Source organism: Scomber japonicus, chromosome 7 (assembly GCF_027409825.1).
Source record: "Scomber japonicus isolate fScoJap1 chromosome 7, fScoJap1.pri, whole genome shotgun sequence".
Lineage (NCBI taxonomy): Eukaryota > Metazoa > Chordata > Actinopteri > Scombriformes > Scombridae > Scomber > Scomber japonicus.
Window position 1 is genome coordinate 11,390,542 of NC_070584.1, and position 14,996 is coordinate 11,405,537.

Here is a 14,996-nt window from a genome sequence, read left to right on the forward strand (position 1 = left end):
TATCATAAATATCTACGAATATTATAATAACACTTGCAATATCATAAATATTTCAAATATGAACTGTCTACAGAGGACTCATCTCAGTTGTGTTTTTCATTCATTCCACTGAAAAAAAAAAACATAACCTTTCATTTTAATCACCACTACAGCCCTGTTCCCACTCTTTAACCACACAACTGAGACCCAAAGCACTTTTTTAAGTCTTAAACCAAAGTCTTCCTCTGTTCTGCGTGAGCATTAGTTTATGGCTGAACAAATTCAGTTGTAGACACTTTTGCTATGTGGCCAGTGGAGACGAGGTGAAAGGATAATGAGCTGCGGAAACATTTCAAAAGTGTGCGTATTTTGTCACAGTGGAGCCATACGTTTCTGTGGACTCTTTGTCCCTGCGTGATTGGCTTGTGAACAGGAACAAGTTCATCTAAGCATTTAACAGGCTGGCCCTGTGGTGAGTGCAGACAGGAGGGGGCTGTGTCTGCCAAGCCCAATGTAAGGTCAGAGTTCACAGAGTTACACACACACACACACACACACACACACACACACACACACACGCACACAGTTTAGCACAAATGTATCACTGTGGGAAAACCTAAGCTAAGTAGACACAGGGGTCTTTTTCCAGCCTTTTCATCAAACATAAGCATCACGCCCATAAAGAGGACAAATGGAGCAAAGACAGAGAAACACGACAGAAAGTCACAAAAGTGGCACAAGTATACAAAATGCACTCTCAACCCTCCTGTGGTGTATTTAGCTCACAGAAAAAAACACTCAGGTTAATTTTAGCCCTCTGCTGTAGGCTGGGACATCAACAGGTATTCTGCTTAATGACTAAAAGGGTAAACATGAACACACCACGCCTGAGTTTACCCATGATGACATAATGACACATACACACACATGCACACACACACACACACCCAACACTTAAGTTAGGAGTGATTCTCTGGAACAAGCACTGTGGTTTTTATTCTTCCACTTATTCATACCCACTTCCTCTTAGAGGTATCGGGTGGATTTATGATGTAAGGGAATGTCCGAAAGCATGAGAGTGGCAATTTCCCTCCCGTGTTCCAACTTGGTTTAGTACAGTCATGAGGGCAGTTAACTGGTCACATATCACACATCCACATGCATCATTGACAGGACCACTGTCCCACTCTATATTTTATACACATACACACACACACACAAACACACAAAACGGCCATTAAGAACGATCAACTAGTCACACATCACTGAAACGCTTACTAAACGGAAAATGTCTCCTTATTCACACTCACACACACACACACTATGAGGACACACACTTTTACAGGCAAATAAATGTGTGCTGTTTCTTTCTAGTATTAGTTTTGCATTTGTCTCATGGCCTGTCATTAATTCCAGACTTGCATGACGGAACACGATGGGGGGGAAAAGAGGTGGTTAAACGTTTCTTTAATCACAAACAGACTCTTGGGCTCTTTGAGTTTATGCTTGTGTTTGTTTGTACATACTGAGTCTAACTTTGAAACACAGAGCAGTAGCTAAGATACAAGCCTGATGGCTTAAAAAAAAAAACCCCAAAAAAAACCCATGGCTGTAAAGAACATCAAAGTCATCATCAAGTCAAAACAAGAACAAACAGTACGGTAATAAAACTGCACACATGAGCATGTGTGTTTCCCTTGCACAACTCATAAGGGATTCCTGTGTGATGTCATACTGCAGGGCTAAAAAAATAATACAAAAAATATTTAAAAAGAGAGGGTATAAATATTCAAGGAAATAGGATGGGGACATTTATTATGATTTTTTACTGATTTATGTGTTTGTCCCAGCTGAAAATAATCTAGATGTTTTACAACAGAGCAGTAAACTGATGTCCAAAATTCACTCTCCTCAACTTGGAGAAGCGAAGCAAAATGAAAATTCTGACAGGGAACAAAGTAAGAGAGGCAATGACTATTGAGAAAACAAGGAGCTTACTGACAGGCTTACTGAGAGAGGAACAACGGACCATAAAATGTGACTGATTGACTGTCTGAGGCACTGAATAATCCATGACATAATGATATGAGAGAGTCTCATTTCCTTTGTTCACTCTGTAGAACCCAGATGCTTAGTCTTTAGCCCTCTAAACATCAGCCCGTAAAGATAAGAGGCTGATACTGAGACAACTTAAGTGAATCTTTCACAGATCAAACATTGTGTGTGTGTGTGTGTGTGTGTGTGTGTGTGTGTGTGTGTGTGTCTGTTACCTAGGTACGGTATACAGGAGACCATGCTCTGGCTGCTTATGAAGTCTCTCAGACGTTTGTAGTTGTCTTCTTTGGACATCAGGAAGTCGAGCCGATCAAATGTCGCCTTATCCTTCCGACTCAATAACTACATATATGCGAGGTAAAGAAGGAAAGAAATACAAGTGAGCCAAGAGAAAAAGAAAACTAATTCACTTTTATTCAGCTACACTTACTAAAGAGTGAAGTCTGAACTGGTGCTGTCTGAATAGCAACAGTAAAAAGATTGAGAGGACTGACAATCATAAATGAAAAGAGTGTGCACGCTGATATGAACAATGCACAACCATCAAGAGGCTGATAATACAGTGTTCCCTGTTAGTGCTGGTTGGTGGCTGATTGGCCTTCTTGCAAGAAATCATCAGCAAGCTTCAGTTTTTGCAATTTTGAACCTTTTCTCTTCAACGTCTAAAACTTTCTGAAAAAAACAGTGAAAAAAATCCACACATTTAAAAAGTTTAATATGCTCTCGTCAATCCCTCCACTATCCAATCCTGCTGAGATAATTGTTTTTTTTATTTATTTTATTTGTCAAATACAAGGTAACATTCGGCTATAATTTGCAGTGAATAAAATGCAGCCAGCTTGGTACAAAATGAAAACCATTAGAAAGCTTCGATTTAATGTCCTCGTCAAAGCATTTTTCTGACTGTGAGTAAGCCCTCCGACCCCCTCTAGCTGGTTTCTTGTCTCTAACTTACTTACTGACTTGCTGAGAATACTACCATTGCCAGAGCACAGAGGTATGCAGCTTTCTAGTTAGAAACAGACTGCTTATTACTGCTACTGCTGCAAGAGGGCTGCATTCACTTGTGCACAACAGTCATGAGGCATCGCACCACAGTCCAGCTGAACTGAAGACATAACAAGGACTGTGAAGATGGCACCAAGTCCTGTGTGTGTGTGTGTGTGTGTGTGTGTGTGTGTGTGTGTGTGTGTGTGTGTGTGTGTGTGTGTGTCTCTTCTAAAAGACAGGTGTTCAAGGTCCTCGCCTGCAACAGCATTCACATTCACTGACTGACTAAAAGAATATGTGGTTTTGTGGATACAAATTTTAGAAATTTCCATTACATCAGAGCATCATTATGCCATTATGTAAGCTCAACATCTTCACCCAGAAAACTCAAACAGATTGGCTGTCCCCTTTCACATGTTCATAAAATAGACTGATATGTAATTTCCTGTATAAAAAAAAGGCTACGATTGAATAATGTGTTCAGAATGTCCCCACCATCTGTATGCAGGTGCTGCTCAGGGATGGACTGGCAAAGCTAAGAAATAATAAAAATAGGACATTGACATCCCTACAAAACGATGAAATAAAGTGAATCTAAGGTTTTCTGAAAAGTTTGCTTACTTTTTTTATTTCCCTGCCTTCTACCATTAATCTTGTCATGTCACTTGTATGTTTGTTTTTACTAGCCTCCATTTATGTGTCCAATATTTTAGCGCAGATCTTTGTAAATTATTGACAGCACTCTACTAATAAACTTGGCTTGTTTTAAAATGAAGGTAAATATACTCACCGCCCATGTTTTGGTGAGTCTGAAGATGGGAGCGCTCTGTAATGCTGACACCACAGCCATGACTGCATGGAGGTTGTTCATGTCGCACAATTTCTGGAAGGAAAAAGTACACAGGGCTGTAAGTCGAGTTCAAAATGCAAACATTTGTGGAGGATGAAACCGCAACGTCATGTTTTTGATGGCTGTGTGTACCTTGGCAGTGCGGATGTAAAGACTCAGAACCTCAGCTCTGATCTTCAACGTCTGTGCATGGAGGATTTCTCGAACCACCCAGAAACTTGTCTAGATTTTTAAAAAAAGAAAAAGAAAACACATACACGGAGCATCAAGCATCACTCACAAACTGACCAAAAACAGAATCAGTGCTGCAGTGCCAGGGCAAAACTACCAAACTGGTGACACAGAAAACTTTATCTTGCATGTGTTACATTCTTCAAAGTGCAATGAGGATTTCAGGTATGTTGAAAGATGGGGGAGTTCTGCCTCGTTAAACCTCCAGTTTTGTGTCCGCAGCCAAGGCCTGCAGATAGTCACGACTACTCTGGGCTGAACCGAGTATCTCGCAGGGCAGGAGAGCACAGGGCAGACTGCTAATGGGAACGCTCCATTAGAGTCAATACGAAATTAGGTCGCGAGGAAAAACAAGAAGTTCTGAGGAAAATCCAACAGATTCCAACTGATTACACAACAGATACACATCATGACTCCTAATATGTCAACCAAGAAGGGATTGTGTGCATACGTGTGTGTGTTCAGAGTGCTTGGCCAGACCAAGAGTGATGTCGGAAATCTGTCTCTTTAGGGAAGAATGCTGGCAAACCGCATTTCTGATTACACACACACATACACACACACAAATGTGCACGTGCGCAGACACGTACAGTCAAGTCAGTGAATCAATCAGTGTTTAGACTCTTGGGAGAGAGGGAATGGAAAGAGGAAAAAGGAGAAGAGTGAGGGAAGAGAAGAGGTAATGGGAGGGGAAGTTAGCTTCTACGCCACAGGGCTCGGAGGACTTTCAAAGCCCACAGCTGTCTGCACATTGTGTTCTTGATAAGACCGTCTCAGGCAGACTGACCATCTCTAGTTTTTCTTCTAACTTAGACGTGTCATTCAGTTTCTAAAACCGCTCATTCATCTCTCCTGTTAGGCTTTAGTATGCGTTTGATAGACTGACTTTGCCTATGTGGTCGGCATTCCACCACTAGAGCCACAGACCACTAGGTATGCTCTTTGTGTGTGTGTGTGTGTGTCTATAAATTAAGTGTGTCTGCGCCTCCGTGCTTTTCTACATTCTTGATGTGGATGAATCCTAACCTACAGCTGGGTTAGCCTACTTTTTCCTGGAAGCAGCCCCGTGACTTGTTTTTGTTTCTGGGAAGAAGTGAAGAGCTGAGGAGTGAGGAGATAAATTCATCCAGCTATTCACTCATCTTCTCTTATAAACTCATGACACACACATTATATTGAGTGCAATCTATGCAGGTACTGCATCTCCAAAAACAGAACCACATGTGTTCAGTTTGCATGATTTCATCTGTAAAGACGATGAGGGCGTGATGAAAGGGAGCGAAAAGGACTCATATATGCTGACTTTGCTACTTCTGTTGGCTTCTACTTTAATGTGCAGCTCTTACCTCAAGACGGTGATCTCATGTGAAGACGCAACTCTCACACTCAAGTTAAGAAAACCCTCAGAAGATATCACATCTACCTTCCACCTTCATTGTACAGTAAATCGGAGTTTCCAGTGACTGTAAAATGTAATTCCAATCTGGGAGCAAAACATGCTGGAGTTTCACATTTAGTTTCCTCTGTGGTTTAACTTTATATCTGAGGTCAGTCTGGACAGAGCATTTCCTCAAAATCACTATACTGATGGGGATCATTACAGAGCATGTGCAGAACAGCACTGCGATGAGATCAGTTGAGCGTGACGGCAACGCTCCACATAGGTACGTACACACGTGTGTATGTGTGACTGGAGGGGGGGGGGGGGGGTTAGGGGGCAACAGGAGCTGTGCAGACACGGTCCTGTCTTTACAGGTCTCACATTATGTGCTGAAGTAAAGATTGTATAATTGGGACTGTGTTTATGAGCATATTAAAGCCTCCAGATGGGACTGCAAGGTCCCAGAACTTCAATCAACCAATCAATCATTTATTAATGACTACACTGCCGAGGTCATTGGAATTTGCTTTTGGTACAGGATGGAGGGTACGCTCAGGTGTCAGTGACGTCAGCAGACGGACATCAGCGTCACATTAGACTCATGATTAGCACAGCAGACAGCAGATTACCATAAGACAGAAATCATAGTTAACATTTACAAGACTGACACAAAGATTATGAGTGGGGGTTCATCTGTCCAGGTTAGTAAGAAGTGTTCAGAGACTTTACAGCAAAAAACTGTTTGTGAAAAATGTGATGATGAGGGTGAGTTGAATCAGAATTTTTTTTTGCTCTTTTGATAGCATGTTTGTGATTTAGTGATTCAACAGATGGGAGGAGGGTGCTGATAATCTTGGATGATTTATTGACTGCAATTTTTTTTTTGCATGTGTGACTGTCCGTGCAGCCGCACCAGATCAGATGAGGTGGATTTGCTCACAATGATGGCCTATGTATAATTGAAGCAAGAGGTTTTGTTTGCTTACATTTTTTTAGGCTGTCTCAAGAAAAAAGGTCTTTCCTGGGCGTTTTTTTGTAATGTGGTTAGTATTGAGTGTGTGATGATTTGTGTGCCAAGAAATCTGAATGAGTCAGTGATGGTTATGTGTTCTCCAGAGACGTGCATGTGGTTTTTTGGGGAGGGGGGCTGTGCCTGAAGTCTATAATGAGTTCTTGTGTTTTGAATGTGTTGAGCCAGAGGTTGTTATCAAGGCACCAACTGACCACCTGGGCTACCTGCTCATGGTATTGGCCTTCGATGTTGTCAGTTATGAGAGCAATTATGGTTGTGGCATCTGCATGTTTAAGAAGAGGAGACTGAGCTGTGGTGTGATGTGAAATGGTTTGTGTAGAGAAAGAAGACAGGGTAAGAGGATGCAACCCTGAAGGGCGCATGTGCTGAAGGTCAGAGGTTGAGATGAAAGGCTATTCATCTTAATCCTCTTGCCTTCTGCACAGGAAGCTCCGGATGCAGTAGCGTATGCAAGTCAATATTCATGTACAGCAGTTCATGAAGAGATCGACCTCGTTTATTGTATTAAAGGCCGAGTTGAAGTCGTTGAATAGGATGTGGGGGTAGGTGTTGGGTGACTAAGCGTTAGAGAATCCTAAACAGACCTGTTGGCTCAGTAAGCATCCATCAGAGGGGTGGGTGTTGGATTTCAAATTGGAGAGGATTATGTGCTAAAATGCCTTCATGACCACAGATGTTAGGGCAGTTGTTGAGCTGGAGATGGCTGATTTTGGCACAGGGGTTATGATTGAGTCCTTGGCTTGAAGCACAGTGGCAGAGCGAGGTGTTAAAAATGTTAGTAAACATTGGAGTCAGTTAAGCTGCGTGGTGTTTGAGTACAGCTGGACACATCTTGTCTGGGCTTGCTGCTTTCCTCTTGTTTGTTTTCCTGAATGTAGAATAGAGGGAGGTGGGGTGGTGGGGGTTGGGAGGTTTAAAAAGGGTGGGGGGTGGGGGGTGGAGGTTCAATAATCATAAATAAGCGGAACTGTAAATCTAGTCACAAGCTGATAACTGTGGATCACTCAACAGCCTGAGGGGGAGATGAATGGAGCTGAAAATGTTGGGGTTACAGCTGACTGAGTGTGAAGTAATCCATGACATGCTAACATCTGTTTAATGGTTGAGAGACTTAGGACTGAGTGATACAGCCAAAAAATCAAATTAGATTTATTAGATTCTTTTCAAGCTTGGGGTCAATTCACAATTTTAAATCGAATTCAGTTTGCCTTCTACACGCAGCCTTGAAACATCATACTTTTTCTTAACAGATGGTTGAGCAACAATAATAAAAGACCTGCGTCACCTGCAAAGCTATCATCATTACACACAAAATACAGGTTATCCCACGCAGCTATTGACTGTCAATAACAGATGCTTCAACTAAGTAGATCATGGACATCCTGTTTAATAATCAGCTTCAGCACAGACAGGTCTGCTCACTCAATGATCTGCTGCGGTTTGTGTTTCTAGACAAAACATCAGCCTGATATCTGCAGACTGCTGCTGAAAGTCCACTGCCAGTGTTCAACTCTCGTAACCACAGACAATACCCTATCAACAAACATAAACTCAAAGTACTGATCAGCGTGCAGTTTTATGCAGTATGGCCCATGGGTGTGACCGTTAAAATGCACTACAAGACAGCCAGAGACAGCCAGAGACAGCCAGAGACAGCCAGAGACAGCCAGAGACAGCCAGAGACAGCCAGACACCTGAAGCTATGCAGCAGGTGTGCATGTGGTGTAACTACTCACATCACAGTTTACAGGACTGCTGTGACAGAAAACAGCTGATTTAGCCGTCTATATTACTTTAAAGAAAAAAAAACTAAGCAAAACTCTCTTGTGCATATTGTAATAATAATAATTGTAATAATGATGATATGATTTATGGATTTCATGCTTTGTTCAAGAAACTACAATTTGATGGAGATATCATCCAGTAAGATGGTGATTGTGCCCCTCTACATATTTACAACTGCATTCTGGGCATCTGATGTTTGAGCTTCATTCCACACTTGTCAATATTTATTTTTTCATTATTTATGAAATAACAAGTTTATAATTTGTCATTTCTTTCAGGCTTTTTCAGCTTTAATTGCATAATGTCTTGTTTAGGTCTTTGTGGTAAGAATATAATCTATTCTCATTTAGTAATCACCACAAATTCTTTATTATTGCCTCAGTGTTTGAGCGTATGATTACTGGATAAAAACATTTGTGTTACTACTTTAAGCAAGTTGCTGATTTGTCTCCGCACAAAACCCCAACAAGACAGATTACTGTGCATCAATCATAATTGTCTCAGAATTATTCTCTCCTTGCCGCCTGCTAAACAGACCGGCCAGTTCTCCTCTGCTCCACTGGCTCCCGAGAAATGGAAGAAGAGGAACATGGCTGCAGTTCATGCGAAGGAGCTTTCTGGGACTCTCTGCCCTCCCAGTCCAAGTCCCATTATCCAAAAAGCTCATTTTCCTTGGCTCCCAGCAGCTGAATGTGAGCTGCTAACATCTTGAATCACCGTTTGGGATCTGCTATACATGGAGAAGTTTCCACAGCAACACATTCTTGTTAGATCATCACATATTTATACTGGAGGGCAGTAAAGTGGGTCTTAAAGGAGCATGGTAAAAAACACTGGAATGGGATTAAAAGGCATGGCTTCTTCTTACGTCATTACCCACAACTTCCTGTTGATGATTTCACAGGGCACTGAGGGAGCATGCCATACACACTCCTGCATACATTTGGAAATGTTCAGACACGTGCTCCATCGACATGCAAAAGCACATTAAATGCCTTCTTGAATGCCAGAACCAAAGACCAGCTGAGGACAAAATAACCTGCCTTTCACCTGGGGACTATTAATGGAGTTATATGACTGGCATGGAGGAGACATGGAGCTTATTAGGAGCTGCTGTGACAACCAAGATTTCATAAATCAGCCATCTCTAGAAGACCTACAGTGATGATTTGGAGGACATGATGGAAACAGTAACTGTAACCTCGTAGGGTTAAATCATAATCACCATTATAAAAATGAATAAAAATAAAATTAGACTAAAATAGTTGAAATACATAGACTATTATACTTATTTCTGAACTGCGGTGTGAATGAAAATATGAGTGTGTATGGGATTAGAGAAACTCTACGCAGGTAAATTTTACTCCCTGAAGAAAACCGATTTCTCTGCCATCTATGCACGTAACCAGGTTTCTAATAAGCTTTTTACAAGTAAGCGTGTGCACAATTAACAGACTGCAGACAGAGAAAGCGTGGCGCCGAGCAGCTGGATCAAAGGAGAGATCAGTTTGGACACTTTGCTCCAAAAGTCTGACTGAAATTAAAACAAAAGTAGGCTGTAGATGTCTAAATAAGTCAGTTTCCACTACTGAACATTTGATTGTTTGTTTAATTCAGACACATTCGTGCTGTGAGGAAAAGCTCAACTCTGTCTGTTTCTTACTGTGCTGTCCAGCTGCTCCAACACATGATGTGCTTCATTTATAGCACAAGACAAAATGAGAGCATCCTTGTGAAATGGAATGTGGCACAATAATAGATATATCTTAATGATCTTGTTGTCATAATCGTTGGAAGCCAAAATGAAATTGGATTAATCGTCCAGCCTGATAACCTCTTAACTCCTAGACAGCTCATTGCTAAAGGAGGACTGTTTTCTCTGTCCTTGCTCTCTTTTTGGGGTGTACCTGAAGCAGCACTGTGTATGTATCTCACCTGGTTGAACCTGCGAGTGAAGGCCACAACGTTTGGAGCCGAGCTGTGCTTCTCCTTCTTGTTCCAGCCACAGCTTGACAGCTCCTGAAACACAGAATGAGGGAAATTGACATTATGCACAGAGCCAGAGGAATGTTTATATACACCAGCATGTTACCAAATGTACTTAGTCTATTTAGGCTGTCCCCTCCAGGACTTCACTTCATTGTTTTCTTCATTGTTGCTATCAAAAATGCTTGATTTTGCAACCGCCTTTCTCAAAAATTTGAGACGCAAGTTGGAAAATGATGTGGGTTTTTCTTTGCAGTAAAATTACATGAATTGGCAAAAATTGCAGGACAAGGACACATTTTGCTCTTTTTAACAATGCAGGCAAAGCACAGGATCACAGCACAGGATTTACTGATGACATTAATGATCGCTCAGTTTCAATTAGCGATACCCTGCAAAGTCAGAGTCTCTACTGTGGTCCACTGCGTATGAAGACAAACACGGGGTGATCATGGCGGTGGTTATAATCAAGTATAAAAAGGTTGAGAGAAGAGATACAAAGACAGACTACAAAGCAAAGGTTTTCAAAAGGTATTCAATACACAATGATGAAAAACAGAGAAAAGCAGCAAATCTTTACATTCAAAAGATTAAATCAGTAAATGTTTGATGTATCTGCTTGATAAATGAATGAAAAACAATTATTCAGTTACTGAAAATGGCCTTGAATCATTTTCTGAGAATCTTTTAATCAATGAATCACCCCTGCTAATACAAGTCTCGCAAACAAGCAGCAGCTGTGAAAGCAGCAGCACTGATAGTAATTTCTGTACACTTTTTTTATGGGCGGTGATTTTGGAACTGGAACACAGAGAATTCCAACAGCGCAAAAACAGTCATTTCATTTGAGTACCAGGCTGGACTCAATTTGGCCTCAGCTGCTGTCCTCAGTGATGAGGTAAAGATGGAGACCACACAGACACTGCATGGGGAACCCAGACCCTCCTTTTCGCCCCAGCGGGCTGTCCGGAGGCCAGGGACACTGACGTAACAGTAGGAAAAATGTTGTGCAAGCTCTTCCCCTAATCCCTGCCAGCCCAGCCGACTTGGACTACAATATGAACAGCTGAATCAGACTGTAGCTCCCCCACACAATACCCCCTGTGAGACTGGCTGTCTGGAAGCAACAACCTCAACCAACTGCTCCCAACTCCCTGACCTGGGCCGCATCAGGACAGCTCTTCGCAAAGAGAAGCTGTGCTCGTTCAAGGGTGAGTCTGTGTGTGTGTGTATGTGTGTGTGTGTGTGTGTGTGTGTGTGTGTGTGTGTGTGTGTGTGTCTGTGTGTGTGTCTGTGTGTGTGAGAACTTGTTAGAGGCAGCCAGCGGGGGTAAAGATGCAATGTATCGACTACAGATGTTAAAAGCAGACATGCGTGCGTGGGTGAGTGAGGTGATACCTTGGGGTCTATTTTGCCTGAGTCTGGATGAGGATACAAGGTGGGGGAAAAAAGAGGACAGCAGAAGGAAGATGAGGGCTATAAAAAGAGAAACAATGTGGAAGACCCTGCAGCATCCTCTCACGATGTTTACTAGCCTGTGTGGAGCCCTCCTTTAAGTTTTGAGCTAGCTGTCCCATCACAGGATAGGCAGGATGCGGTCAAATCAGAGAGTACGAGACCCTAGCCTGTCTCACCCATGGTTTATTTAACATCTTGCCTTTTTTAAATAAGCGTTTTTTCTTCTTCCTGACACCATGTCAATCATCCTCCTCTGCAGCTTCCACACTATTGGTGATGATTCCCCAAACAGAGACGTTCCATAGTTGGTGGGAGGTGGGTGTGTTTGTGTGTCTCGCCGCTCGGACCACCACCTGACCACCCAGGTAGGCAGTACATGCGAGGAGACACACACACACACAGGCGGTCCGGTGTCTGCTTTGCTCACCAACACCACAACATTTCAACAACTTACACTGATCTTTCAACCCTGGACCACCTGGACCTGTCTTCTCAGGTGAAAGGATCCAATCTAAACATCCATCTAAGTTTTAAGTAAAGACGTGAAATCATTTGTATTTCAGCAGTGTAATAAGGAAGGCCAGTTGCCTCACGTGTATTTCAGCACCAGGTAACTGATCCACAGACTCTCCAGAGACTATTATATTTCCTTATTATTGTGGCTCTCACTTTGCACTGAGACATTACAAACAGGCAGCTTTTTTTAAATGCTGCAGTAAAAAAGTGCAGTTAAAAAGTCTGCTACGCCAGTCTACAGTCAGCTGATCATTTCTATGTGCTGGTCTGGTCAAGCAGCAGTTTCATTAAAGCAGAGTGGGACTGTTAAAGCTGGCTGTTTCTACACTGTTGGGTATGTATAGTTCAAATGAGGGCTGTCAAGAAAAAACTGACATCAAATCTGCGGTACTACGATACCCCCCCCTGCCCAAATTCTTACCTTGAACTTAAGAGCAACAAATGTTCACCGAAACAAGTTTACATTCTACTCTGATTTACAAGCACATTTTGAGGAGTATTAAATAAACAGAGGTACAGGCTGAATAAGATAACCAGCTGCAGCAAAGCCACAAATTGTGATGACCTCATGTGAGATACCACAGCCATTCGCTTTGTTTTCGTCTAAATTGTACACGGAAAACTTAAGCGTTGGGGTCCGGGGGAATATTAAGAAGAGGCCAAGGCAGGAAGGGCTGATAAAGATGACAAACAGGATGGAAAAAGAAGGGCGATGAAGAGGGGAGGAGGTGACATCAAACAAGAGAGTTTGTTGCAGGACAAAGGACACTGAAGATAGATTTACTGGGGATGACAGGAAGGAGCGCAATGAGATGGAAAATGTGCACAGTTGTGTCTGTTGTTGATCTGTACTTGAGCTTGAGTGAGACAGAGGAGCCTTAAACTGATTGCCAGGTTATGCCAAATTTATAGTGCCACTGGTCTACAGAAAAAAGAAAACTATGACGAGGAAAAATGAGGGCCATAAAATAAGTTGCCAGACAGTTCTAAACTATAGACTCTGGCAGGGACTTTCAGTATGAACAAGCCAGCAGCAACAACGGAAAGAATTACTTTTCCAGGACTTTTAGTACATATGATTCTTATACAGGCCATCTGTCATGGCTGGTTAAACCACACTAAACATGTTCTTATATGAAAATTTCATAGGGCACTTTACTAAAGATGACTGTCTTAGGATATTATTTTAAAAGGGAACATAACATGCACATCTCCAGGTCTATATTTCTTATCTGGAGCTCTGCTGGAATATCTGTGCATGATTTACAGTATGTAATCAAATAATAGCAAAATCTCACTGCTTTTTCCTTTCTTTAGACAAAATGAAGACTTCTTTAATACATCTGCGCATGTTTGAGCTGGAACCTGGTCTGAAATATGCAACTAGACAACACAGACAACAACCCATGGAAAACCTTAGTAACATCAGAAGGGCTGACCTTTTGCAGGCATATACAAACAACCTCATGTCAACACGAGGGGGAAATAGAGGTAACCATTACAAACAAAGCAGTCAGGTCAGTTCTGGAACATTAACTATGCTTAACATAGATATCTAACATAATAAAAGTATATAAATGACAGCAAATCACAACAACCTTAATATGCCCCCTGTCATAATTACAATAATATATTCAAACATGATTAAAATACGTTTTAATTACAAAGAAACTAGAGAGATGTGTCATCAGATTTGTTTTCATGTTCAGCTGCGACTCTTTTTCTGACAGATTCGGAGAGTATTCCACTGGCACTCTTTTGAAACTTCGAACCAAATCCCCTTTGACAGGGGAAAACATGTCATTGTGGTTTTTTTTCGGTCTCTGCTGCCAAAACATTATTTTCTCCACCTTTCACCATGATGAATGTGTTTTACCATCATGCTGACAGACTGGAGTGTAGGAGGGGTTCCCTCCTGTGTTTGTTGTGTAGCAATTATTATCCCCATCCCTACACCGCCAACACATTGTGTGCAAGGCTACAGAGACTGACGGAGTATTGCATTCAACATTTCTTATGTCTTAGTTATTCAATTCAATTTTATTTTTATAGCACCAAATCACAACAGAAGTTATCGCGTTAGGACCGTATAAAGAGGCACTGGATGACTAGGTGTTTTTCTCCCACAATCAATGCTGGAAAAACATTAAGTCTGCAGGAGAGACAGGCCCGAGTGTGTGAAACATTACCTGACTCCAACTACAAGTCATCATCGTCTCCATGACTCACATGAGACCTTCAATCTGTTCAGAGGATTTCTGCAGTGGAAGCGCAGACATGTGGGGAACTGACATACTTTTCAGCAATACGTAAAATGCAATCTGATAGCGATTCCCTGAGAGCTGCAGCACAAACCTGCCAGACAAAGACACTAAATAACTGACTTGGCTGTTGTCACCACCCCACAGTATCCCTCAATCTCTCTTTGACTCTATCATAAACTTTGATAAATATCCCGCTGTATATCATCAGTAGTGTGTGTCTGATTATGAAATTAAAAATGGCCAAGTGGGACAGAACAAAAAAAAAAAAAGGAGATGAAGTAAGGAAAGGTCTTCCACCGTTCCCATTACATGTAACTTTTTCTCTCTCTCCATTCCTCTTTTCAGCTGGTTGAGCCATACTATACTGAGAAGCGATCCAACCTAAGTCAGGTTTGATGAACAGGAAAAGGCCACGCTCACAACATATCAGTAATCACTGCGTCGTAAATTTAAATGAGAGCTAAAGAT

At 41.8% G+C, this 14,996-nt stretch overlaps 1 protein-coding gene across 1 annotated transcript in view; it reads right to left on the reverse strand.

Annotated features, from left to right (window-relative positions):
- ralgps2 (Ral GEF with PH domain and SH3 binding motif 2) overlaps positions 1-14,996 on the reverse strand; it is a 71,893-nt gene that overhangs the window by 29,451 nt on the left and 27,446 nt on the right. Inside the window, exons 6-9 of the mRNA XM_053323179.1 lie at positions 10,240-10,323; positions 4,007-4,096; positions 3,815-3,907; positions 2,250-2,376 (exon numbers count right to left, since the gene is read on the reverse strand). Coding sequence (XP_053179154.1) covers positions 2,250-2,376; positions 3,815-3,907; positions 4,007-4,096; positions 10,240-10,323 — 394 coding nt within the window. The remainder of the gene's footprint in view (positions 1-2,249; positions 2,377-3,814; positions 3,908-4,006; positions 4,097-10,239; positions 10,324-14,996) is intronic.